This window comes from Vespa mandarinia, chromosome 22 (assembly GCF_050613455.1).
Source record: "Vespa mandarinia isolate Hongniang chromosome 22, ASM5061345v1, whole genome shotgun sequence".
NCBI lineage: Eukaryota > Metazoa > Arthropoda > Insecta > Hymenoptera > Vespidae > Vespa > Vespa mandarinia.
Genome location: NC_140831.1, coordinates 2,020,001 through 2,047,776, shown reverse-complemented (window position 1 = coordinate 2,047,776; position 27,776 = coordinate 2,020,001). Strand labels below are relative to the sequence as shown.

At 30.4% G+C, this 27,776-nt stretch overlaps 3 protein-coding genes, 1 long non-coding RNA gene and 1 other non-coding gene across 5 annotated transcripts in view; 4 read left to right on the top strand and 1 right to left on the bottom strand.

Annotated features, from left to right (window-relative positions):
* The first annotated feature begins 38 nt into the window (after positions 1 to 38).
* On the top strand, positions 39 to 851 carry LOC146872291 (uncharacterized). The gene is made up of 3 exons (XR_014983482.1): positions 39 to 125; positions 244 to 382; positions 579 to 851. It is a non-coding gene; the product is annotated as an uncharacterized LOC146872291 (long non-coding RNA).
* Positions 593 to 5,092, bottom strand: lds (transcription termination factor lodestar). The gene is made up of 12 exons (XM_035867984.2): positions 4,701 to 5,092; positions 4,422 to 4,576; positions 4,037 to 4,309; positions 3,659 to 3,819; positions 3,096 to 3,579; positions 2,847 to 2,960; positions 2,452 to 2,669; positions 1,873 to 2,374; positions 1,435 to 1,787; positions 1,135 to 1,302; positions 845 to 1,044; positions 593 to 757 (listed from the first exon to the last, which is right to left on the bottom strand). Exons 1-12 carry the CDS (start codon positions 4,838 to 4,840, stop codon positions 610 to 612), a joined length of 2,916 nt encoding a protein of 971 aa, XP_035723877.1. The 5' UTR covers positions 4,841 to 5,092; the 3' UTR covers positions 593 to 609.
* Positions 5,093 to 8,175: 3,083 nt separating this feature from the next.
* On the top strand, positions 8,176 to 15,818 carry LOC118442613 (uncharacterized). Its single transcript, XM_035868446.2, has 18 exons — positions 8,176 to 8,523; positions 9,164 to 9,370; positions 9,521 to 9,846; positions 10,012 to 10,335; positions 10,431 to 10,932; positions 11,020 to 11,261; positions 11,325 to 11,522; positions 11,593 to 12,060; positions 12,132 to 12,176; positions 12,255 to 12,713; positions 12,800 to 12,961; positions 13,035 to 13,196; positions 13,302 to 13,679; positions 13,746 to 14,015; positions 14,085 to 14,698; positions 14,782 to 14,993; positions 15,066 to 15,250; positions 15,345 to 15,818. Exons 1-18 carry the CDS (start codon positions 8,385 to 8,387, stop codon positions 15,702 to 15,704), a joined length of 5,253 nt encoding a protein of 1,750 aa, XP_035724339.2. The 5' UTR covers positions 8,176 to 8,384; the 3' UTR covers positions 15,705 to 15,818.
* Positions 15,819 to 16,535: 717 nt separating this feature from the next.
* On the top strand, positions 16,536 to 16,608 carry TRNAV-UAC (transfer RNA valine (anticodon UAC)). Its single transcript has one exon. It is a non-coding gene; the product is annotated as a tRNA-Val (tRNA).
* A 4,356-nt stretch (positions 16,609 to 20,964) lies between these two features.
* LOC118442394 (nuclear receptor subfamily 2 group E member 1) overlaps positions 20,965 to 27,776 on the top strand; it is a 14,704-nt gene continuing 7,892 nt past the window's right edge. The window contains exon 1 of the mRNA XM_085663498.1: positions 20,965 to 21,067. The gene's annotated coding sequence lies outside the window, so the exon portion shown is untranslated. The remainder of the gene's footprint in view (positions 21,068 to 27,776) is intronic.

Genomic DNA, 27,776 nt, shown 5'->3' with positions numbered 1-27,776 from the left:
TATTTCTCTCTTATAACATAATGGCAAAGTTTAAAGAATTATTTTAAAACTAATCATACATCTTATAATACTGAATAACTTTTATTGGTTTTATTTCTTGATAAAAGAAAAATCTAAGATATTAAGTATATATTTTTGTCCTTATATTTCTATTATATTTTATATTGTTTTTTACAATCAACTAAAATTACTATATAAATAATGTTCCAGTATTGAAAACTATTGATAATGTTAATTCTCCAGATTAGGTGGCGCAGTGATCCATTCATTGGTAGACTGTTCATTGAATTGACAACATATTTTGAGGTTATATCATTCTTGGATATAAAGTACAATGAAAACAATATCATAAAGGAAAGTTTTATTAGCTGTATCTTTTCAGGTATATATAATGTTATGAATTAGAAATATTAAAGAAAGTCAAAATAACAAAACGAATTAAGAAATGTTACATGTAATATCATGAGATATTTTAAATATTAAAAGACTCAATTAGACATATATTACAAACTATATATAAACACATATTGAAAATAAATCCAAGAATAAAAGACAACTCTTTACAAATTATATTACAGATTCTTAAAGTAAAGATATAATTTTATTTTTTTAAAGAGCAAAAAGAGATTTAAGATCATTAAGTGATAGTTTTGAAACAAGATTGTTCTTTTCACCGCTTAATACATTCCGAGATATAGCCAACTTATTTTCCTGCAAGTGTTTGATACGCTCTTCTATAGTATTTTTGCAAATAAATCTATAAATATAAAATGATTATGATATAGAAAAATAATTTCATACAATTCTACAGTACATTCATGAAAATAAAAGTTGTGATATTTACTTATAAATAAAGACATCCTTTTTTTGACCAAATCGATATATTCTATCTTGAGCTTGTGTTTCTAATTGTGGATTCCAATGAATATCAATAAGTAATAGATGATTTCCTCCTATAAGATTGAGTCCAACTCCACCAGCAGTTAGTGAAAGTAACAAAATTTTTGGATCTCTAGATAAATCATTGAAAGAATCTATTATAACCTAAAAAACATAACATGTATATATAGTTTTTTTACCAATGCATTAAAAAATATATCATTGTAATATAAAACAATACAAATAATCCCTTACTTGTCGATTTTTAATAGGCACTCTGCCTGAAAATTCACTATATGTTGCCCCTTTTATTGTGGATAAATGAGATCCAATAATTTCAAACATACTTGACCATTGTGAAACAATAATGAGCTTATCTCCTTTGTCTAAAATTTGTTTGACCATATTGAGTACTGCTTTCATCTACATTAATAATATAGAATTTTATAATTTACATAATGAATTCAGTTCATATATTTAATATATTAATTGCTACTTAAAAATCTATATTATAAACATTATAATATTCCATTGTATGAGAGGATAGTTACTTACTTTGGAACTCAAACGTTGTGACTCAAAAACTGGATTTTTAGATGTAAGTACATTTTTTGTTACTCTATGGTCAACACCTATTTCCTTTTCATTTACGTCTTCATTTTCTTCATTTTCTTCATTTTCACACAACGAAATATTATTTATGCGGGATATAATATCTAAATCTACATTTTCTTCATCCATTACTTCACTTTGTTCCAAATCATTTTGATCCAACATAGCATGAATTAACGACGGATGACAACATATTTGTCGAAGACGTAATAGAAGTACCAAAATTTCGTGTGTTTTAACATCAGCATGTAGCGATAGTAATTTATTTTGTGCCTTTGTAAATTGTGTATTTTTATCTAATAATTAAATAAAACATTTAATATACGTTATAAAAGATATTATTTTTAAATACACAAAAAAAAAAATATATATATAACTTACTTGGATTTGACAAAAAGGATGGCTTATCGTATATTCCAGACCTTAAATCTGCCATGTGATCTTTTTCTGCTCTTTGCGATAAGAATTGTGCAAAAAGCGTACGAGAATATATTAAAACCTTTTCGTAGACTAATTGTTCTTGAGAATCAAGTTTTACTTCCACTTCTTTAAAATTTTTAGTAGGTAAAGATTCTAAAGCACCTTGCGCTTGGAGTTCTTGTTTTGTTCTTCGAAGCATAAGAGTCTTCATAACAGTAGCTAATCTTTGATGACCTGCAGCATTTTTATTGTCAACCCAACGTTTCCAAACACGAATATCATCAAAAGGAGAACATTTTAAAAATCTCAATAAAGAATATAAATCTATTTCTTTATTTTGTATTGGTGTTCCAGTAAGTGCCCATCTTTTACTTGCTATAAGACCACATACTGATTGAGATGCTTGACTTTTATAATTTCTTATTATGTGTGCTTCATCAAGTATTGCCCTTTTCCAATGGATCTAAAAACAATAGATAAAAGTTTAGATATAATATGTTTTAATAGAGTTTAGGAGAATATTGTATTACACTATTATACCTTATATATTGTAGACATGTTTTTAAATTCCCGGGATAATATATTATATGTTGTAATAACAATATCATATTTTGCCAAACGTTTGGATAATTTTTCTCTATTATTACCATGGTAAACTTCTACTGACAATATACCTTTTTTACATTTACTTTTTACTTCATTTTCCCATTGTGATAATAAAGAAGCTGGACATACAACCAGTGTTCCACCTTTATAGGCTGAAAATACAACAAAATTTTATTTAAACAAAATAAATAATTCATGATATTTTTAATTAAACAATTAATATTTCGAAATGTAGTACTTAATTAGAATTACTACATCAAAATAGAAAAAGTTTGCTATTATATTATATTATATTATATTATATTATATTTCATTCATACTTTACATACTTATAGATTTATTTGTGCTATGCCATTCATCATCACTTTCATCATAATTTTCTTGAAGAGTGGCCATGATTAAAGAGATCATCGTTAAAGTTTTACCTAAGCCCATATCATCAGCTATTTAAAAAAAAAAAAAAAAAAAAAGTACATTAGTGGTTAATAGTTATTATGTATTAACAAAGAATACAAAATTTAAATTGAAATTATAAACTATATAATTATCAATCTATATACAATGATGTAAATTTATACCTAATACACCACCAGCTGGTCGTTTTTGTTCTCTCCACATAAGCCATGCTAATGCATGCTGTTGATGAGGCATTAGTTTTACTTTTAAACCAGGTGGATCTTCTGCTTTTGCATCTTCTGAAGGACGAGCTACAAGTGATCCATGTAAATCCTGTAATCTTTCTACTGTTAAAGTAAATTCACGTTCTCTAGTTTCTTGTGCTTTTTTCCCCAATGGTTTAGATTCTGAAGATGTAGGATCCGTAAAGAAATATTCAGATTCAGATTGTAGATATTTCATTTGATTAGATGATAAGAAAGATGTTTCTTCTTGTTTATCATTAAAAATAGATTTTGGATTCATTTGTTCACCACGTTGTATTAAAGGTGTTCTTTCTAATTTTGCTTTTATCTCTTTTATTTCTTTTTCTTGAATGATAATACTTTCTTGTAATTTTTTTCCTTTATCTGGTAATACATCTATATTTGCATTAGTAACTAATAACTAAAAATAAAATATTTTAGTATTCATATGATTAGAAATGGTTAAAATATATCTTTAAGATTTGCGTATATTTTATTACCTTTGTTTTTTCTAATTGAATTTCTAGCTGCTGCAATTTACAACTAAGTAGAGCTCTCTCTTGTGCTACCAGTGGATCTATATTACCAACACCAATCTCTTGTCTCGCATAAGATATTGCCAATGCATTCTCTTCACTCTTTCTTTTCTCTGGCGTACTATCTAGGAGTTAATATTGTATTTTTTTATTAATATCTCTCATTCTCTCTCTCTCTTTCTCTCTCACTCTTTTTCTCTCTTTATAAATTTTTACATTAAATCTATAGAAGTCTAAAATTTTTATTGTCATAATAGGAATTAATAAAAAGTATAAATTTTATATATTTATCTTTTCTAAGACAACAATAATAGATTATTTTACACAAATGAACATTAATACCTGTATCTGAGTTAATATTCACAATAGAATGTTCATTTTCTTTATTGATATTAATATCTTCTTTTTCATTAAAATCTTCACTTTTATTAGTCGAATCCATTTCAAGACTGTCAGATTGATTAGATTCATTGATTTCATTAACATCATTAATATTATTGGTACTATCAAAAGAATTGTCTATTTTTAAATCTTTTATATTTTCTTTTGTATAATCATGTGAAATATCTTTTCTTTTTCTATTTGAAGAATTTGTTGAAGAAAATTCAGAATCATCTGTCAAATTATATCAAAATAAAAGAGATTTGTAATTAAGTATCAATTTATAATTTCTTAATAGATATATGCAAAAAAAAGAAAAAAAAAAAAAATTATATATAAAACATACCATCTGAAGTTTTGTCGGATTCTACTTCTTGATATATAGGTTTATCATCGATATCACTAATACTTTCATCATCAGAATAAATTAAACGATGTTTCTTTAACTTACGCTTTATTCTCTCTTCAATAATTGATGAAGAATTTAAATCTACTGATTTCCTTTCAATATAAAAAATTAATTATAATTATATGAGATTTTGTATTAATTTTAATTGACGTATCAATTAAAGACACATTATATGATTTAAATAATCAATTCAATTAAAAACATTTTAACATTTACCTTTCCATTGAAATAGATTCGTCATTGTCACTACTATCAATAAGAATATTTTGCCTTGTACTAGTAATAATATTATCATCGCTGTCTGAAATAACTAAAGAACTATGTTCACTTAAATTATTAGAAGAATCTTGCCACATTTTTAATATTAAATAAATAATACTAATATTAATTCAATGGTATAGTTATTGAATATATCTTATGATCAATCAATGTTGTTTTTTTTTCATTTCAAATATAGAACAAATATAGTTTATATAAATATATATATGTATTATAGGAGAAATTGTAATATTATTATTAAATAATTTTAAAACACTCGCGTTTCATTTGATTCGTAATGTTGAAATACGTTTCTATCTCCAACGGATCCAAGCTTTTCCTCACAAAATTAAATATTCTAAACTAGCCAATCACATTCACTGACCATTTGTGGGAAGTTAAATCTATGAATGTATAACTTTAATAGATTCGTTTTTAATACGAATTTTTAATACGCTATGATTCAAAAGTTTTTAGATGGATTCGAATGTGATTTTAAAAATCAATTATTCTTCTTCGAGACTTTCTAGGCTAATTTATTATTTTTTTTTTTCTTTTTATTTTTTTTTTTTCAGAATGTAGAATTACGAATTTAGGAATATTTTTACAAACTGAAAAAAATTAGCCTAAAAAATCTTTAAAAAGAATAATTTATATTAAAAATCACTTGGAGACTTTTGATTCGGCTTCTATTAAAAATTCCGATATTATTTATTTATCTGATCAACAAATTAAAGAAGTGGACAAATTTCCATTGGTTATCGATAAAGTTAGGTCTTTTTTTTTTTCTAAAGCTGTTGATTTTGATGATATAGATCTTACTTCAAATTATTATTATTTTTTTTTCTTTTTTTTTTTAATATCATGTGAAAAAATGATGTTTTTTTTTTTTTATGAAAATAATTTATGCATAAAAATAAAGCTTCTTCGAAAATTCGATAAAATCATGTTTTAAATCTTCATCTTTCAAAATGAGAACTTATTCATTAATAATCGATCAAAGATTATACTTGGATTCATTGCTGGTATAAATGATGCTTTTGACATTTTTCGTTAAAAAAGAAAAAAAAAAAGAAAAAAAAATAACAAAGAAAAAGATTAAAAATTTTGCACAGTAGCGCCCCTGGAAGTTTGCGGTAAAAGAGAAGAAGCTTATACTCATCTTTACTGATTTTCATATAAAGTTTAATTTCGAACTCAAAGTGATCGTCGGTAAGTAATGTCAAGAAAAACGCTCAATTGACTTTGGTAGTTAATGAAATAGTTTTCTTTTTGGATTCTAAAAAGAGAAGAACAACCTGTTTCCTCTTTATAAAATTAAACATAAATGATTTATACTTTCGTTAATTTCTTAATTATTTAAATGATGTATAAGTATTCGATAAAAATATATTATTATTTAATAAAAAAAATACATTCGCTTGAACATTACGTAGAACTTAATACTCGTTAAATAAAAAAATTAATTTACTTTAATAATTCAATAAAATTAAATTTATTAACTCAAAATTGTATCCTTTGTGTAATATCAAATCATTGAAAAAATTAATACTATTGATAATTTTATAATTATTTTAATACTGTATAACATACGCATAATACACGAAACTAATATTTAAATAATATTATATTCGATTAAATATTACAAAGCTCGGTAAATGTCATTTTTCTCTTTTTAAACGTGATTATTTATAAATTAATACATTCGATAATTTTTCAATTAAATCTACGATCTTTAATGTACACGGTGTAGAATAAATTAATATTTAAATAAATCGTAGATTCGTTTAAACATTAAAAAGACGAAAAAATAGGAGAAACTTAAAATAATTTTAATATTAAATTTCGATATTTAAAAATTATAAACTCACGATAATTGTCCTTGTGTAATGTAAATATATATAATCTTTTTATTAACTTTTTATTAACTTTTTTATTAACTAACTACCGATACTTATTAATGGTAGCTATTGATGTTGCGATCCATCCTGTTATTCGTAAATGGAAGATTTATTTTCGTAAAGATAACGTTGGGAATCAAAATTCCCGGTTGACTGATGTCATCTAAGATTTCAATTTAGAGTCATCGTTATTCTAACACTCACGTGAGTGTTCGCGGACGCGATTAGAAGTTCTAACGAGGACTTAGTTTCATTTGCTTTGTTAAATCATATAACGCAAGTATTACCAAACGAATGGCTGCATATTGAACGATATTTCCCAAATTTTTTCGATTTAATTCTGATTAAATATTAATATATTTATACTTTATATTGCTAATAATATTTATATGGAAGAATTGAAAAATCATTGATTGTAAAAATCATAATATGAATTATATTTTAACTACATAATATGATTGTTATTATAAGATAATTATTATTTTATAATACCACAGTAGTAGTAGTAGTAGTAGTAATAGTATACATTTATGATTATTAAATATCAGAAAATATTTGTAAAAATGTATAAATTTAATACAAATGCGAGATACATACATATATGTAACATTACGCCAATGCAATACGCTAATTTGATTTATTAAGATATTATGATATACCTATGGTAGAAAATAGAATACCACATGTAGTATTAAAGCAGGAAGGAAGTAATTAATCGAAACGTCTGCGAGTACATATTTATTGCGCTGATCTATAAAATGTTTATTAATTCTAAGTATTAATTAAGATAATTTATATATATATATTTACATATATATAATATATATATATAATTAATTATTTATTTTAAAAAGAAAATAAAAATATTTTTTTAATAACAGATTTCACATAACGTCTGCGGAAAAAAAATAAAAAGTTTGTATAATTATAAAAATAATTTTTATAATACAATATATATATATATATATATATATATATATATATATATAGATTGGATTATAAAAATTATTTTTAATCCACGTTGTATTACGTTAATTCTTCATATGAAAATAATCTCTATATATAATATTAAATTTAAATTAGAATACGTAAATAAATAAGTCATGATTACCGGGATATCTTTCTTTAAAAATAGAAGAGAAAAGGTCTATGCTATTTAACACGATACGTGAAGCACGTGTTATTCGAATCAGTGTTAATAGAAGAGACGCGGAATTGTTATTAAAAGTGCATGTGTGGAATGCGTACAAGCGGAACGCATATTCTCGTTGAGAAGAAGTAGTGGAAGAGATTGGAAGTATGGGAGGGAAAATAGGAGAAGAGATTGGAATGAGAGAAGAGAGATCAAAGGGATACGATCGTTAGATAGAAGGAAAGAAAGAGAAAGGAGAAGAGAGGAAGAAGAAGAAGAAGAAGAAGAAGAAGAAGATGATGATGATGGTGATGATGATGATGAAGAAGAAGAAGAAGAAGAAGAAGAAGAAAGAAAGAAAGAAAGAGGAGAAAGAAAGAGAAGAAGAAGAAGAAGAAAAAGAAGAAGAAGTGGGATGATGCTTATGTTAAGAAATTGTCTCGTTCTCTCCAGAAGGGTTTCGCAGTGTCAGAAGTGAATAACACGTTTGAAGTTTCCTCCTGATATTTCGTATAGAAAATACACATACTTATATATTCGATATAAGAATACGTAATCTGTGTATAGTGTTCAATAAGAAGGCCATGGTCTCATGAAGATAGATCAGGCATGCAAGAAGATCACGCGAAACAACAATGGAGAATTCTACGATTTTATCGTGCCATCATCCACCCTTACGTTGTTATACTTTTTCTCATTTTATCGACGTTACCATCGACGAGGGCGAATTTAAATACAGAGGATATAGGTATTTATATCCGTCGTATGCACGTTTCGTGATAAACATTTTCCTTTTTTTTTTTTTTTTTTTTTTTTCCTTTTTATTTATTTATTTATTTTTTCTTTTATTTTTTTTTTGTTTCCCTCTCAACCTATCAAATATTTGTACCATTTGAATTGTCTTGTATTGCCAATTATTTTTATATTGTCAGATATCTTTGTTTATGCTAAGTATCTTTTTTTCTTATATCAAAAAAAAAAAAAAAAAAAAAAGAGAGAGAAATCTGTTTATGCCAAGTATTTCTTTTTCTGTATAAAAAAAAAAAAAAAAAAAAAAAAAAAAATAATAAAAAAAAATAAATAGAATAAACGTCGATTAAGGTGATTCACGTTTCAATCATTGAATTAGTTAACTCTGTTGCATGTAAAGCAATTTCATTCCTCTAAAAGCTTCTACAGAATTGGTTCAGTCGTTCGCTGCAATAATGCGAATTATGTTCTACGGGTTCATGGGTTACTAGGTTTCCAGTCGTTCATCTCATCGTAACACTTTGCGTTATTCGACGAAACACTTATTAGGGATGCACGCGACTTACGGCTAATTGTCAATTCTCTATGCGTGTCTTAACAGACCTTTCGTTTTATCAGAATTCGTTAATGTATTATAGAAAGAGGTGTCGTCGATCTCATGGAAAGTACTGGGATGTATCAAGAATCTCTTGGATTGATAATTACAGAAAATCGTTGTAAAAAAAACGATACGATAGCATTCGATATCGGTGAATCCACTTTATTAACCATAAATACAAATGCGATCTTTCCAACTGGATTGATTAATAATTTTTCGATCATCGTCGTTGCAAGAACTAAAATCAGTAAGTAGTAATAAGTTGATAATTAAAATCTAAGAAAAAAAAAAAAAGAAAAAAAAAAAGAATATATCTTGTAAATTAATTTTTTCGATTAACATAAAATCGTATATTGATCTATTAAAATATTAATCGATTGTATTTATAATTGTTTAGATTTTCCCATGGCCACTTTATTTTCCATTTACGACGATGGCGGCCAAGAACAATTGATTTTATCATTGGGCAAAGATATAACATTCTTTTACGATACTTCCGACGATATTAATGACGTCGAGAAAGAACCGATTTCTTTCAGTGAAGATATTTCCGATGGGAAATGGCATCGTTTAAGTATAAGCGTTAAAGGAAATACAATTACTCTTCTCTTAGATTGCAAGAAAGAAATAACTAAGGAATTAAAAAGGAATCTTTCTGAAAGTATAAACGTCGATGGAATTATCATTATAGGTCAACAACTTATGGAAGAAAATATATTTTTGGTAAGTGATATATATCATAAAATTAATATCTCACTTTTATTTTCTTTTTTTTATCTTTTTTCTTCTTTCTTTCTTTCTTTTTTTTTTTCCTTTTCTTTTTTCGTTTCCCTTATATAGATATAACATTAATATCTCAATTTAAAATAAAAATTAATTTCTTATTAGGGAGGACTTGAACTTTTGAAGATAGCACCAACGCCGGATGCAGCGTATGAACTTTGTACAATATTTGCACCTGATTGCGAACAAGAAGAGATATATAAATTCGATAATAATAACTCGATCATCGATGAACCTATATTACCTAAGCCGTTCAACATATCCTTTGACAAGCGTTCTGGTTATGAAGATTTCGAGGGAATTAAAGAAAATAAGAAAGAGAATCTCAATGAAGAAAATATGGAAGCATATCCCTTGCGATATGTTCCTACAAATTTTACATTTATATTAAGACCAACAATGAGAACAATAATCAACGAACCTATTACTGTAAGATACATTCTCTAAAGTATATGTATTTTTTATATATAAAATATATATAATTATTTTATATATATATATATAATAATTTATATTTTGTACAGATATATAACAGAAATGAGCAATCTACAACACAGAGTTACGAGAGCGAAACTATTACAGAAGAAAATCCTTATCCTACAATTGAACCTTTTAACTTACCATCATATTCAAATTCAAATGAGGATTATTATTATAATAATAAATATTATAACCTTCGTGGATCACCTGGGCCCCGAGGCTTTCCGGGCCCACCGGGAATGGTTGGACCACAAGGAAAGAAAGGTGAACCAGGAAAAGAAGGATTAGCAGGATTAAATGGTGCTCCTGGTCCACCTGGCCATGTATTTATGATACCTTCGTTAAATCAACAAGGAAATGAAAAAGGTCCCGATTCTCAAGCAGAAACTTTGAGACAAATATTGTCGCAATATATGTTAGCAATGAGAGGTAGCGAAGGACCAATGGGTTTGACTGGTACTCCTGGTCCGGATGGACCTCCTGGACCTCAAGGACAAAAAGGAGAACCGGGTGATATAGGTGAACCTGGACCTAGAGGAGACAGAGGTATTATATTTATCGCGTTTATAAAAAAAATATATATGTATATAATTAATCAAATTCTGTAATTAATTAATTTGTTTTATTACGTAGGAATTCCTGGGAATACTGGCAGAGAAGGTAGAAGGGGACGACCTGGAAGAGATGGAGAACGTGGTCCTACGGGACCACCCGGTATAAAGGGAGAACAAGGTCCTCCTGGACTACCAGGTTTACCAGGAGATAAAGGTGAAAGGGGATCTCCAGGAGCTATTGGAGAACCAGGATTACCAGGTCATGAAGGTATGCAGGGTGATGATGGACCTCCTGGTCTACCAGGATTGCCTGGTGAATTGGTAAGAAATTTTTGATATTATTTTTTACTATGACAGATATTTATAAACATTTTTCATCTATAGGGACCGAGAGGTTTTATTGGACCACGTGGTTTCCCAGGAATGCCAGGAAATCCTGGTATACCTGGAAGCGAAGGTTCTCCTGGTGCAAAAGGCAATACTGGGCCATCAGGCCCACCTGGATTACCTGGTCCATCTGGACCGTCGGGACCAGTTGGTCCACCTGGTCCTCAAGGACCTTTAGGACCAACCGGATTAGTCGTAAGTAGATACCAATTGTTATTAATGTTTTTAATAAATTAATATTAAGTTATTTATTCGTTGGTGATAGGGACCACAAGGAAAAACTGGCATACCAGGTCTTCCTGGAGCAGATGGTCATCCTGGACATCCAGGTAATCCTGGAATTCCTGGATTGAAAGGTGAACAAGGCATATTAGGTCCACAAGGATCCATAGGATTTCCCGGTGTACGTGGTCCAAAAGGAGATGATGGGAAACGGGGATTACCTGGTGATCGAGGTGAAAAAGGCGACAAGGGAATTGAAGGAGAAAAAGGTGATGCAGGTTTGAAAGGAGAACGAGGACCATTAGGGCCACAGGGTATTCCTGGCATCGAAGGTATAGAAGGACCAAGAGGATTCGAAGGAAGTCGTGGGGAACAGGGTCCGATTGGATCACCTGGAGAAAAAGGGAAAATCGGTATATCTGGTTTAACAGGATATCCGGGAAATCCGGGTGAGAAGGGTGATAAAGGTCAAATTGGAAGAGAAGGATCAAATGGGGAGAAGGGGGAAAGGGTAAATTGTATATTTTTTACATTATTATAAAATGGATATGATACTAAATTATAATTATGTTTTTTATGCAGGGAAATAATGGTTTGCCAGGTGATCGTGGAGAGATAGGTCCCAGAGTAAGTAATATATAAATCAAAACAGATTTTTAAAAATATAATAATTGCATTTCCAATATTAATTATATCTAATAAAAGGGTTTTAGAGGTGTTCGTGGTAGAAGAGGTTCCGAAGGATTACCAGGTCCGAAGGGTGATACTGGTCAACCAGGACCTCCGGGACCGGCAGGAGAATCTGGACCACCAGGAATAGAGGGTCCACGTGGATTTATAGGATCACCAGGACAACTTGGACTTGATGGAAAAGATGGTATTCCTGGTCTTCCAGGGGAACGTGGACCAATTGGTGAATCTGGCCCTCCTGGTCCTATTGGATCTCCTGGTGTGATCGGTCCACAAGGTTCACCAGGAGAATCTGGTCAGCCAGGTGAACCTGGCATTCCAGGTAGTCCGGGTATACCAGGAGATATAGGTACACCAGGCGAACAAGGTAAAGAAGGTCCCCCTGGTCCTCAAGGACTATCTGGAAAAGATGGGCCGCCTGGTCCTGTAGGATTACCTGGATTTCCGGGTGAAAGAGGATTGGTCGGTTTACCGGTACGTTAATTTATGTAATAAACTTTAGTCTCTTTATAAAGAGTTTTTAATGCGCATATATTTATAATATGTATGCTGATTTTTAGGGCATACCTGGATTGAAAGGAGAAATGGGACCTATTGGTTTGCCAGGACCATCCGGAGACAAAGGAGCTCAAGGAGAACCTGGAAAGGATGGAGCTATAGGTCCTGAGGGCAGACAAGGTCCGAAAGGACCGTTTGGTTCTCCTGGTATAAAAGGCGACAGGGTATAATTTTTATATTATAAATTATATAAATTAAATTTGTTTTACATGAAATGATATATTTATTTTTGTTTAGGGTGAAACTGGTTTACCAGGGCCGACCGGTAGAGATGGTTTACCAGGACAACGAGGATTATCAGGCCCCCCTGGTCCAGTTGGTGTTCCAGGAGAAGATGGTGACAAAGGAGATATTGGACCACCCGGTGAAAAAGGCTTTAAAGGTTCTCAAGGTTCAACTGTAAGTACATATGTATTAAAAATTCTAAAGTTGATTTAATGTTGTATCATCTTATTAATCAAACAATTAAAAGAAAATGTTTAAAAATTTAAATAAATTTATCAGGGTTTAGCAGGAGCACCAGGACTTCAAGGGCCACGAGGAGAACCAGGTCTTGTGGGAGCAACAGGTGAAAAGGGACCACCTGGTGAAATTGGTAGACAAGGAATAAAAGGTGAAGATGGTCCAATCGGTGTACCTGGTCCTGCTGGACCTGTAGGACCACAAGGTCTTCCCGGTCCATCAGGATCAAAAGGAGAGATTGGAGATATGGGTTCAATCGGACCTGCTGGTCCAGCTGGTAGTCCAGGAGAGCAAGGTCAAAAGGGACCCAGAGGTGCGGACGGTCCGCCAGGTTTACAAGGTCTTGAAGGTCGTCAAGGAGAGAAAGGAGATAGCGGTTTGCCGGGTCTTCCAGGAGTAGAAGGTGCCGATGGAAATCCGGTAAATATTTATTGGATTAAAAAAAACATAGTAGGAAATAATTTTTATTTATACTAAATAATGTAGGGAGAACGAGGTCCTCCTGGACAAAAAGGAGAAGAAGGGAAACCGGGACCGTCCGGTCCTCCTGGAAGTCGTGGTCCCGTTGGACCAGAAGGACCAAAAGGAAATGTGGGCTCTCCGGGTTTTCCTGGACCCCCAGGAGAACCAGGTTTAATTGGCCCTAAAGGGGAACCAGGTAAAGATGGCGAAGATGGGGAATCTGGAAAACCTGGACCTCCAGGCGACATTGGATCACCTGGGAAAGAAGGTTTGACCGGTACACAAGGAAGACCGGTTAGTTTCCGTAAAATTGTCATAACCAATGAACACATTAAATGAAAGATATAATACATATTTTAACAGGGTCCAGAGGGCCCAGCGGGAATACAAGGCAATACAGGTTTACCAGGAGATAAGGGCGAAGTTGGACCACCGGGTCTACCAGGTCCACAAGGACGACCAGGAGGAGAAGGTCAGCCTGGTCCTCCGGGATTATCAGGTGTAAGAGGATTATCAGGTTCAGCAGGAGAAAGTGGACCACCAGGAATTCCAGGAGCTGTTGGTTTACCCGGAATAGCTGGACCTGATGGACCAAAAGGTCCAAAAGGTGATAGAGGTCGAAGAGGTTTGAAAGGACATCGAGGTGATATTGGCCCAATTGGAATGAAGGGTGATCAGGGTGAAAAAGGCGAAATAGGAATACGAGGTCTTATAGGACCAGAAGGTCCTAAAGGAAATACAGGGCCACTAGGTCTAACTGGTTTGAAAGGTAACGATGGACCACCAGGTTTGCCTGGTTTAGAAGGGCCACCAGGACCCAAAGGTTACACTGGGAACGATGGATCGAAAGGTGATATAGGTCCACCAGGTCCTCCAGGTCTACCTGGACCTCCAGCGGAACAACCAATGATTCCACCAGAATTATTATTTACTCAATCGCACTTTTATAAAAGGAAACGAGAGATTTTAGATGACACGTAAGGATCTATTAAAGATAGAATTTTTTTAAACATCATTAAGAACCTTTACTCATTGTTTTTTAATCTCGAATTAATTTTAGACAAGAAGATAACGAAAAGGAGAATGATCTGAATAAAGAGGAAATAAATAACGACGAGGATAACGAGTTGGGACCTAAATTTTTAGATGTATATACTTCTATCTATAGCATAAGACAAGAGCTCGATAGAATACGTAAACCAACTGGAACCAGAGAAAATCCTGTTAGAACATGTAAAGATTTATTTTATGGTCATCCACATTTCAGCGATGGTTCGTATTTCAATAGTTGCATATCATTGAAAATTTGATCTCTTTATAATAAAATAAATATTTTATTTAAAGGTTGGTACTGGATCGATCCAAATTTAGGTATGCCCGACGATGCTGTTTATGTTTATTGCAATATGACAAATATGGGAGAGACTTGCGTTTTTCCTGACATTCACAGTAGTCAAATGCCAAATATACCTTGGAGAAAGGAAGACGAGAAAGGCAACTGGTATTCCAAATTGCGTGGTGGATTTCGCGTAAGTAATTATTTTCCCAATTTTTATATATATATATATATATATATATATATATATATATAAATCATTTCTCTGTTTCATTTATAATTTTCAGATAACTTATGAGACTATCGGTGTAATACAATTAAATTTCTTACGCTTACTCAGTGAAGAGGGTTATCAAAATTTCACATATACTTGTATGAATAGCGTAGGATGGTACAATGCACCTAACAATAGTTATGATTTGTCGATACGTTTGCTCGGAGAAAACGAAGATGAATTTTCTTATGATAATGCAAAACCTATTATCATAGCGGATGGTTGTAAATCGCGAAAGAGTAAAAGTGAAACAGTGTTTCTCGTTCAAACGGATAAACTTCAAAAATTGCCACTTATCGATTTTCATCCTTTGGACTATGGCTTACCTCATCAGGCTTTTGGTTTTAACGTTGGTCCATTATGTTTTAAATAGTCCTATTTGAAAATAATTGAGTTGGAATTGATTAAATATTAACAAAATCATAATAGGAGATTTTATATATAACGTTATGCAAGGCATATTTCGTTATATAATTATTTATAACTAGTATATACCGATCATTAAAGTATGACGGATAGTCAAGATTAAAAGAAAAAAAAAAAAAAAAAAAAGAAAAAAAAAAAAAAAAAAGAAAAAGTAAAACATTTTTTGTATTTCTTTTTTTTTTCAAAGTAATCATAAAATGATATAATATTGATATCATATAGATTTTTTTTACCGAGTATCATACATTCATTGTTGATTTTTTATACTGCCAATAGTATGTAAATTATATCGATATTGTATACTTACACATACATACATATATATACATATATATACATATATATATATATATATATATATATATATATTATTTTTAATATATTTTTATTGAAAGCATTGACTACTGTATTTTCTCATATTCCTATATCAAATATATTTCTTACATGTATATATACCGGGTGATTCTTTTAAGTAAGACCATCTAAACATCTCTTTTCTTTGACGACGACAATAGCCGAAGACGACCGAAGATCCTCTTCGGAAGTTATATATCAATAAAAGACTCGATGATCTTGATAATTCCGAAAAAAATGATTTTGGGAAAAAAATATTCGTGTCAGATATTGATCATCATGCGCATTGGATAAAAAATATTTTTTGCAACACAATCAGTCAGACATATTTAGGTGACCTTATTTAAAAAAATCACCCTATATATATATATATATATAAAAATTATGCCGAAATCAAGATTAACTTAGAAACGTAAGATACAAGGGTTCCGTGGTGTAGCGGTTATCACGTCTGCTTTACACGCAGAAGGTCGCCAGTTCGATCCCGGCCGGAACCACGTTTCTTTTTTTTTCCCCACCCCCTTTTCATTTTTTGAAAAGGAATAATTATTTTATTCGTTTTTTCATTCTTTTCCTTTTAATGCATATCCAAAGATAGAATTTATATTTCACATAAACGCGAGACGAGATCGTAAATTTTTTAATTGTCCTTTTGTTTTAACGTATACGTTAATAATAAGAATAATACAATAATTAATAATAAAAACAATGACAAACGCTAACGTTAGAAAAAATATTATCGGGACGGTTAGATTTTCTTCTACTTTCTTTTTTTCCCTTTTTTTTTGCAAAGAAAAAGAAAGAGAAAGAAAGAAAGAAAAAAGAAAAAAAAAAAGAAGAAAAAAACAACTCGATATAAACGAATAATAGAACGTAACGAACTATCGAGGTGCTCGCACGAATGAAGTGTAAAAGTCTGATGAGACCTGACACGATGTAAGAGTGTGAAAGAGATTCAGAAGATAAAGAGGGAGGGGGAGGTGGGGATCGAAGGAATGTGCGAGAACGGCGAGATATGCGTGGGCGAATCGTGAGAAACTGGCAGGTGACATCTTGTCGTGGCGGTCGGTGGTTCACACTTTCAGCTCGTTCTTTCTTGATGACAAGAAAACCAAAGTGACAGTGCAGGGCCGCTTTTAACGGGATTCTTTCTATCACCATCCATAGTTCATGTTTTATGTTCCATAAAAATATCGCCTTTTTTTTCTCTCTTTTTCATAGCTTCATCCAAATATTTTTAATAAAGATCTTGGTACGCTCTTTTTGTCTCATTGTTTTTCCATAAGTTCGATAAATCGAACGAAAATTTTCTAAAGTGTGTTATTTAAAAGAATAAAAGAAAAAGAAAGAAAATGTTTAATACGATATGTAAAATTATAATATTTAATTAGACATTAAATGTAAACGTATCTTTTTTTAATTTACAAATCTTTTTCTTTATAATCTGTGTATATATATATATATATATATATATATACTACTTAAAAAATTTTTTTTTATTCATCTTAAAAAATCTATTTCTTATGTATATTTCTTTCACAAAAAAACAAAAAAAAAAAAAAGAAAAAAAAAAAGAAAAATTTGTTTTCGAAAAGAACTTTTTAAATATAGATAATGTGTATCGAGTATTATACGAGACTTGATATCGTTGAGAGAAAAATACAGTCCCATTCGAAATCGAAGAGCGTCCCTGCTCTCAAGCGTTCTCGTAAAGATGGTGGGGTGAGGGATAAAAGGTTTCCTTGTTTAACAAAATATCGTCTCCGAGCCATTAGCCCGACTGTTACCACTTCACCGCGATTTTCTGCTCCCGTCTCGTCGAGGAGGTACTTCAGAATCTCAGGGATCCTTCGACCTATCAAGTTCAGGCCGTTTCAACTCGTAACACGCGGCAAAATCGAGGATAAGAGTCGCGCAATCAGTATCGACGTATCTAAACTCGAATATCGCCAATTCTTATTTATAATTTGATATTATTGAAAGAATGCAAAATTACAAAAGAAATGGGAAAGGATGGGAAAAGGAAAAGAATAAAAAAATAAAAAAAAATAGATTATTTCAATTCTCCAATTGTTAAGAACATTAATAAAAAAAAAATATGTATATATATATATATATATAAAAGAAAAAAAAATACAACCCCTTATATATAGAAAAAATTAACAGCGACATTTTTTCTTTTTCTTTTTAAACGATAAAAAAAAAAATATATATATATATATATATGTATATATCTCAATTTTATTCGTCGAATTGTAATAATTGTTAAATCGATTGATTTTAATTTTTTTTTTTTAATTGTTTTCTTTAATAACAAAGTAAACGAGAAAAGAAATAAAAAGCGAATAAAATTGAGCTTCGTGAAATTGATCAACTAACATTATTAAGGGTCGTGGTCGCTGTTGGGCTTTCGTACATTACAATCTACTTTCACGGATACACGCACCACCGAGATGGCAATCATTGATTTCTACGGAATAATAAATAAAATATTCAAATAAATATCGCGACGGTTATTGCCAGCGTTCGTTTCGCTTTACCGTAACATTGTTCCCGGTGTATCGTGTGAAACGTCCAGATGTCACGTATTACCGTTCCACTCTGTATACCTACTAGTATCTTTTTTTTTTTTTTTAAAAAAAGAACGAAAGCGAAATTCATTTCTTTCAGCGATGAAAACTTTCATTCTTTCTCGTTAACGTCGCCGAAGGAAAAGTCATAAGTTTTTCTTTTTTTCTTTCATTTTTTTTTTCTTTTTATTTTTTTTTTTTGCTATTCGAGTAACGTCGTCTATATAAGTAAATAATTAGATATCTAATATGAGTTAATGATTATGTTTAATGTTTTAACGATAAATCTTTTGGAATATTAAAAGACATTTTTTTTATTGTCACACGTTATTCTTATAATTTTAATAATATATATATATATATATATATATATATATATATATAAAATATATATATATGTATACATATAAAAAAAATAAAATTATCAGCGAAGAAGATTGATCGTTAAAGAAAAATTGAGGATAAAAAAAAATACAATATGGATAAATGAAAATGGATCGATCGAATATCCAAAATATATCTACAATGTATATAAAATGAGAATATGTATGTAGATAATAGTAATTAATGAAGTTGAATATATTTCTTTCTTTTCTTTTCTTTTTCTTTTTCTTTTTTTTTTTTTTTGTTTTTTAAATATACATTTATATCAAAATTGAAATTTATCCTCAACGAGATTAATCGATATTTGATGACGATAAAAAAGAAATCAAAAAGAGAAGAAAAAAAGAAGAGATCGAAAAGAAAAGAAAAGGAAAAAAAAATCAAAAAAAGAAAAACATACCCATTCCTAATACTAGAAAAAAGGAAAATGTGCTGATTTAACTCTTTCAATTGGATTAAACAAATTTGGGAATGCTATTCAAGAGATAAAAAAAAAACAGAAAGATTTCTAATACACATATTTATATCCAAAACCGATTGTAGAGAGCTGTACTTAAGAGAGAAAGAAAATAGAAAACAAAAAAAAAACAAAACAAAAAAAAGAGAGAAAAGGAAGCGAGAGAAAAAAGGAAATATAGGTTTCTTTGAAGAAAGAAGAAGAAGAAGAAGAAGAAGAAGAAGAAGAAGAAGAAAAAGAAGGAAAAAGAAAAAAAGAAAAAGAAAGAAAAAAAAATAAAAAGAAAAAAAAATCACTCTCGAAGTTTGTGAAGGCCGGAGGGTCGGTGAACAAGTGAATGGCGCTATCAAATTGACTTTTAGAATTTTTCGCGGCGCAACTTGGTCGAGTTGGTGGTGTGACAACCCCTGAGGATGAGGTAAAGGGTAAGGGGTAGGGGATAGGGGTGGGATGAGGTGGTTGTAAATGCTCGAAGGGCGAGTGCCTTTTGCTCGGGGGCTTCTAGAGGCTCCGCCTGTCGACCAATCGGGTTTCAAAGTTCGCTTAGGAGCCCAAGAACCCGAGCTATTCGAACTGGGCGTGTTCGTGAGGTGCCGGTGGCGGCTACGAACGATCAACGCGTTCGAGAATATCCTACCCTTCCTCTTTTCTTTAATATTTTCTCTCTCTCTTTCTCTCTCTCTTTCACCCTCTTTCTCTATCACTATCTCTATCTCTATCTCTATCTCTATCTCTTCCCGTGGTCCACACCCCGAGGGTGCCCTCAGCAGGGTGACTTACGACTGCGGAGGACTTCTGACGATTACGATGAGTTTCTAGATCGGGGACGTACGCGGATCGTTCTTGTTCGCGTTAGAAAAAGTTTCTACGTGGTTCGCGATAAATCAAAGGGGAAAGAAAAGAGAAAGGATACAGAGAAAAAAAGAAGAAAGAAAGAAAGAAAAGAAAAGAAAAGAAAAGAAAAGGAAGAAGGAAAAAGGATCGAGCCGACGAACCGATCGCAATATAAAAGTGAAATTTTTCTTATATGATCCTTCTTCTGTTTCGCGAGCTAATTCTTTTTTTCTTCTTTTGTTTCTGCTTTTTTCTGGATTTTTTTTTTTCTGTTTTTTTTTCTCTCTCTTTCTTTCTTTTAATAACGATGATCGACAGATAGACGAGGAGTATCGCGTATTTCGTTTTTCGTTTTCGTTGTAAAACAATCTCGATTGGTATTTTTTGATTGGGTGATATGTGAGTGTAAAAAAAGGAAGAAGGAAAAGAAAGAAAAGAAAAAAAGAAGAATAATATTCAGTGAGAGAGAGAGAGAGAGAGAGAGAGAGAGAGAGGGAGAGGGAGAGAGAACAGGATTGTGCTTATCGTATAACAACGGAAAGGACGATTTTTTTTATTCAGTGGAAGGAAGACTCACGTCAGCCGTCAAATACTAGAGCATGATGATTCTCAGATGTAATAAAGATGGCCGACTACGATGATCCAATAATCTCCATAATCGAATGTACATGTTAGATCCGTGTTGGATCTTTAAAGGATCGACCGAATGAGGTACCGAAACGATTCTCTTTGAAAGATTCAATTATTTGAACTTGATACTAAAAGAATCTTCTGCGTGTTTTTTCTCGTTTCATTTTTTCTCTTTTGTGTGTGTGTGTGTGTGTGTGTTTTTCTTCTTATTTTTTCTTTTCTTTTTTCAAAGACAGAACTCCTTAAGGTGAGTAATAATATACGTGCAAATGAGAGAGAGATCCTTTTTTTTCTTTTTTTTGTTTTTAATCCTTTCTCAGGTAAATAATAATGGGTGTGAATGATTTATTTTTCAAATTAAATTTATTACAAATAATTGTTCACTTCAGATTATCTCAAATGAAGTTTCTCTTTACCTCTTTCTTTCTTTTCTTTTCTTTTCTTTTTTTTTTGTCTCCATCACGTTTACCCTATTAAACAATCATCGGTCCTTCGTATCTAATTGAAGAAACGTTTGTTAGATTCTCTAACGTCAAAAGTATCCCTCGTACATTACCCTTTTCGCATTAACGTTCAAACGATTATTATCGATCGTAGGAGTCGTTCATTTTCAAATAATAGTTTTCTTCTTTTTTTTTTTTTTTTTTTTTTTTTTTTATAGAAAGAAATAAAACGAATGAAAATTATCGAGACATACAGAAGATATACATATGTTTAATTTCTCTTCAATATTTAATGTTCTCTATACGATGATCCATTACGAATTTTTGTCATTTTGATTTAATTCAATTTTTGTTATTCCTTTTTCTCCCATTTTCTTTCTTTCTTTCTTTCTTTCTTTCTTTCTTTCATTCTTTAATTCTTTCTACTTACCGACGATATCCAAACTAGATTTTATTTATTTAATTTCATTTCATTTCATTTTACTTTACATTAATTTTTCTCTTTCAAACGATGAGACGCGATTACGTGTGACATGTGTCGCAGTCACGTCGTTTAAGTTTCCCCGTGGGTAAACCCACCTGTAAAGGTTCTTTTCCGGCACGAAGGCGTGTAATCGTCGGACCTATGGTTTACCTGGCCGCCGCGGTACGTTTAATGCCCATCATTATGTCACCGCTCGTCGCACATATGCCAAAAAAAAAAAAGAAAAGAAAGAAAAAAAAGAGAACAGAAAAAGGAAAGAAAGGAAAAGGTAAAAGAAAAAGGAAGAGAGAGAGAGAGAGAGAGAGAGAAAGCGCGAAAAAAAGAAATAACAAAAAAAGAAAGAAAAAAACAAAGAACAGAAAGAAAAAACAAAATCAAAAAATAAAGGAAAGATATATTGTAAGAGCGTACGCAGATGTATGATCACGAGAGAGAGAGAGAGAAAGAGAGAGAGATATTTGTAATACTTTCGCGTTTGTTTCATGACACCCATAGTGACATCTAATTTCCTCCCTCTCTCGTTCACATCCCCCTTCTCTATCGTTCTCACAGTTAAACTCTACCTACAGAATTTAAATTCCACGAGAGACTGTTCTCTTTTCATTTTCTTTTTCTATTTCTCTTTCTTCATGCGTAGTACGAACTATGAACATAACTTTTTTATTCCGCCCCTGATATTTTCATGATAACATGCACTTGTCTCTTTCATTGTTCTATCGATATGATAACGATCGAAATGATCGTTAGTTTTTATTGATTTTTATTGAATCGAAGATGAAACGAGTAGAATAATTGTAACTCTTTTTTTTTTCTTTGCTTTTTTTTTTTTTTTTTTTTTTAATTACTGACAAAAAATAAAAATTACAGGATCGTACAAGTGTCTTTTATTAGTTTGGAAATAATTAATGACGTTCGATTAATTAGATTAATTCTATGAAATAATTTCTATGTGTGATAATAATTATTCGTAGTAATAATGCGAGAGCGATTGTTGAAACAATAAATAATAAAAATTACGAGAAAGAGTAATAGAAGAATTTATGGGGAAAAAATTTCTTTTCTCTTTTTTTTTTTTTTTTTTTTTTTTGGAAAAGAAAAATATATATTTTATAATTCAGTTAGAAAATTTTCTAATATTTTATGACATATTTATATGTCATCCAATATGATAATTGCCAATCAATCTTCTAATATAATTAATACGTCGTACATTATATATTTATTATTTAATATTTTTGTTTAAAGATTTTGTTTGATGAGATTTAGAAAAAGGAATACATGTTAATACGAAAATAAAAAGGTATGATAACGAATTCACTTCGTATCTTTTTTAATTTACAAAAAGATCCGTGAAACTTATTGGATGAAAAAAAAGAAAAAAAAACGAAAGAAAAAAAAAAAAAAGAAGAATCAATTCGACCAATAATATGTTTAATTTAATTTAAAAGAATGCATTGACGTCAAGAAAAATAATGTCTTATATAAAAATTATTACAATCGAATTTCGCTCGTATCTTTTTTCTTCTTTCTTTTTTTCTTTTTTAGATTTTTTTTTTTTCTTTTTTTATTTACAAAAAGATCCAAGAGAAACTTATTTAGATGATTAAAACGATTTAAGGAGACAAAAAATCGACTCGACGTAAGAAGCTATTAATTTTAATGATCGTTTATAATATTTAAAATATAATATAGAAACGAAGATGTAAAAAGGATGACAATGAACGTTTGATTTCTGAAAATTAATTTTTCAGAAATGATAATCGATCTAATTTTTGTTATTATTAAATATCGATAATATTTTATACCTAAAACAGATCTTTCACACATTTTAATATCGGATCGAAGTTTAACTTACGTTCTTGCATCGTTCTTGCGTAGTTCCTCGTGCACAACGAAATCGACAAAGTCGATCGAGTCACGCAATCACTGTCAGCCGTGCGAAGCGTGCACGTGTTGGCCGATCGGTAGAACCAGTCGCACAGTATGTAAGCACAATTAAATCGGACGAGAGAATCAAAACGGCCGACACGGTGTTCGCGTTTAATGTGATCGCTTAGAAAGATACTTAATTGGAGAAGAAATTACGCACGTGTCATCTCTCACATTCGTGATCCTCGCCTATCAACACAGTTAGACAAATCAAATTATTATTTATAGATTACGATTAGACTTCTAATCGGTGAAAATTTTTGAATCAATAAAAAAGGAAGGAAGAAAGGAAGAAGAAAAAGAAAAAAAAAAAATAAAATAATTCGATTCGTTTTCGAAGGAAAAAATTATTGAGAAGAAATATTTTTTATTTTTGTTGTTCTACTCGCTTTTGTCATTGTTATTGTTGTAAATAAATTAAATAGTTTTATATTTATTGTCGCGACAATTAATGACATTTGAAATTAATTGTATCTTCCTTTTTGAAATATATTCTTTTATGAATTTGCAATAAAAAAGAATATTGTTCAAAGTTTAATTAAAGTTCCAATTAAACGAAATTTTTAATATAAAAAGAATTTTCTCTTTCTCTTCGATGAAAGAATTCCAATGAAAACATTTTTTTTTTTACAGGCTAATAAAAAAAATTCAATTTTTAATTTAATTAACGTTACAATTAATAACATTGAACGTTAAAAGCATATTGATTATTATTTTTCAAGCATATTCCACGGAATGGAATTTCAATTTAAATTTCGATAATACAATTAAAATTGGTATCGTTCATTCGTAGATATTTACGTGAAAATTAAAGGAAGAAAAAGAAGAAGAAGAAAGAGTTGAAGAATAAAAAAAAAAAGAAAAAAAAAAAAAAAGCAATTCGCGGTTTAGCAAATTATTTTTATTTTTTTAATCATTCCTATCAACTCTATACTTGATTTTGATCAAATGAAACGATCGATCGTAGTCCATTTAATTGCAGTCGACTTTTTCGCCTAACAAAAAGTCACGTCAGGGGATCTATGGCATGTTCAGTAACGATGCACTCATTGTCGGTGGGTGCACCTTTGGCTGATTAAAAATTAATCGACTTTACCTAAGTGTAGGGTGCTACGAAAAAAAAAAAAAAAAGATAAAAGGAAACAAAAAAGAAAAAGATATGATCGTGTAAGCAATAGAGATACGTTAAATTGTATAACATTCTTAATCATCGATTATCATTGATTTTCTATAGATATTTCAAAAAATTATTCTTTTTCTTTTTCTTTTTTTTTTTTTTTTAATACCTTCGAAGCTATCGTGAATTATTCTTATTATTATTTTCTCTCTTCTTTGTTTTTTTTTTTTTTTATCGAAAGAGAGAGAGAGAGAGAAAGAGAGAGAGAGAGAGAGAGATTCTAAAAATAAAAAGAAATCCAGGTGAAAATTACTCAGCAAAATGTGACGCGCGTTATAGCGTAAGTTGAACCATTTCGATGATCTTTTAAAAGTCACGTATGTTACGTATCTACTTAAGCACAATTCTATCGATTAAATTATCCCTATAGCAAGCACAATCGTTATATGATATACGTAAATAGTAAATATATAAAGATTAAATTAAAAAAAAAAAAAAAAAGGGGGGGGGGAAAAAAGATTAAGATAGGATACAACTTTTTTAAGTTATATCTTGTGAAACGTAATGATTTTTATGATTCATTTTTCTTCTTCTTTTCTTTCTTTTTTTTTCTTTTTTTTTTTTTTTTTTTTTTTTTTTTATATATTACAATTCACGCAAAACGAATGGAGACCATTCGATCTCGACGACGACAGGAAGAAAAGAAGGAAAAGAAGAAAGAAAACAAAACAAACAAAAAAAAAAAGAAAAAATAAAAGAATAAAGAAAAGAAAAAAAAAGAGAGACGAGAAAGCTCATTGTCACGGGCTACGCGATATCGATGGTCTTTCCTTTGTCTGTAGAAGTGCTATCGATCAGCATTTTTTATGCGAAAGGATGCACGTGACGTGACAGGGAAAAAAATTTGCATGCCATTCCAGGTTCCATGGGAGTGAGAACCGTTTAGGTTTTGAGCGTTTAAGCGTATCCTTTCGTATTTTCTATATCCCGACTTGTAAAACTAACGAAGAGTCATCGAAACGACATTAGCTAGCTTGGTCAACGGTGCATCACAACTGTGACAAACTTTTTTAAACTATAGTGATCGATTGCCAGTTTATCATATAATTTTTTTCTAATCAAATATCTTTTCGTATGGAGGACTACGGTATTCTGTAAAACAAAGACCATAGAGAGAGAGAGAGAGAGAGAAAAAGAGAGAGAGAAAGAGAGAGATATTTTAATTAACAAAAAGAAACAATTTTCATATGTACTTTTAACATATAACATATCAATATACATAATTGTATATATAGATATATAATGACAAATAAAAAAAATATATATATATATTAAAAATATATATATAATAACAATAAATATATAATAAAAAAGAAAAAATATATATATATATATATATAAAGAATTTTGTTTTCTATCACATTTTATTTTTATCAATTAATCGCGGCAATTAAAATAATCTTACGATACAATAAGGATACGTAGGAGATACGTAGAGTATTGTAAAATTGCTTTGATACGTGCAATAGTGAAAAAAAAAGAAAATAAAAAAAAAAAAAAAAGAAAATAAATAAAACAAAATAAAATGAAGCTAACGACAATGAATTTTTCGAATAAGGAGACAAATGTAAAAGGGACGATACGATCACATTTGAAAAATATTTGTCGTTCTTTCTGATACAAATATAAACGGTTTGAGATATCCTTTTGAAATGAACGAAAAAAAAAAAAAGAAAACAAAACAAAAGAAAAAAAAAACAAAAAAGGGTAGAAGGAAGGAAGAGGGGAGTAAGGGGTAAAGAAAAATCTGACTCCTGGCAGTATGTTAGCTTTGGAACCTCGTCGAATGTGGCTCGTGCCGAATGACTCCTGTACGACGCGACATATGTTACGTGCGTGCACGAACGTTCGACATGACGTTTGCATACGTGCAAACAGGGTTAAATAATCCGCCCCCACCCGTATAATTACATACGCAGTATGTAAGGTACACCACCCACCTATACCATTTCGAGAGACCGAAACTTTCCAAAAGTCCGGAGTGAGAGGGATCGAAGTCGATAAAAAAAAAAAAAAAAAAGAGTATTAGAATAACGCCGTTGACATGACTATCCCTTTTATATAGTTCTCTCTTTTTTTTTGTCTTTTTTTTTTTTTTTTTTTTTGTACTTTTCTTCTCTTTCTTACACCTCCATGGGATTTTTCAATGAAAGACGACGGATAATCCCACGGAAGACAAAAAGGACGAAACGAAGCTCTTTTTTTTTCTTTCTTTCTTTCTTTCTTTCTTTCTTTTTTCTTTTTCTTACTTCTTTTTTATTCTTTTTTTTTCCCGTACGTACGTCATCGAAATGTTTTCATCCTTTTTCCTTTTTATTCCTTTTTGTTTCTTTCTTCTTTTTCTTCTTTTTTTTTTTTTTTTTTTTTGGACGGCTTTTTCCTTCTACTGCGATGTGTAACTACGAGGATGAGACGGAAGAAAGAAGAAAGAAAAGAAAAACATCCCCCACTATTCTTGAGAGATCAGGATTTTTTTTCGGATAAGATAATAAAAAAATATTATGTATAATAGTAATCGTGAATGAAAGAAAATAATTATTTTATTGAGAGTTTATTATACTTCAAAAAAAAAAAAAAAAAAGAAAAAAAAAATTAAATTATCAAAGATCCCCGATGTTTGGATTTCATTGAGCTAAAGTGTCTAATAAAGAATTTAGTTGAATTATATTATTTAAAGATTGAAATTTTTCGTATGAAATAAAAGAGATAATATGTTATTTGAAATAATAATTGCCGAGGCAAAAAGATTCTTTACGA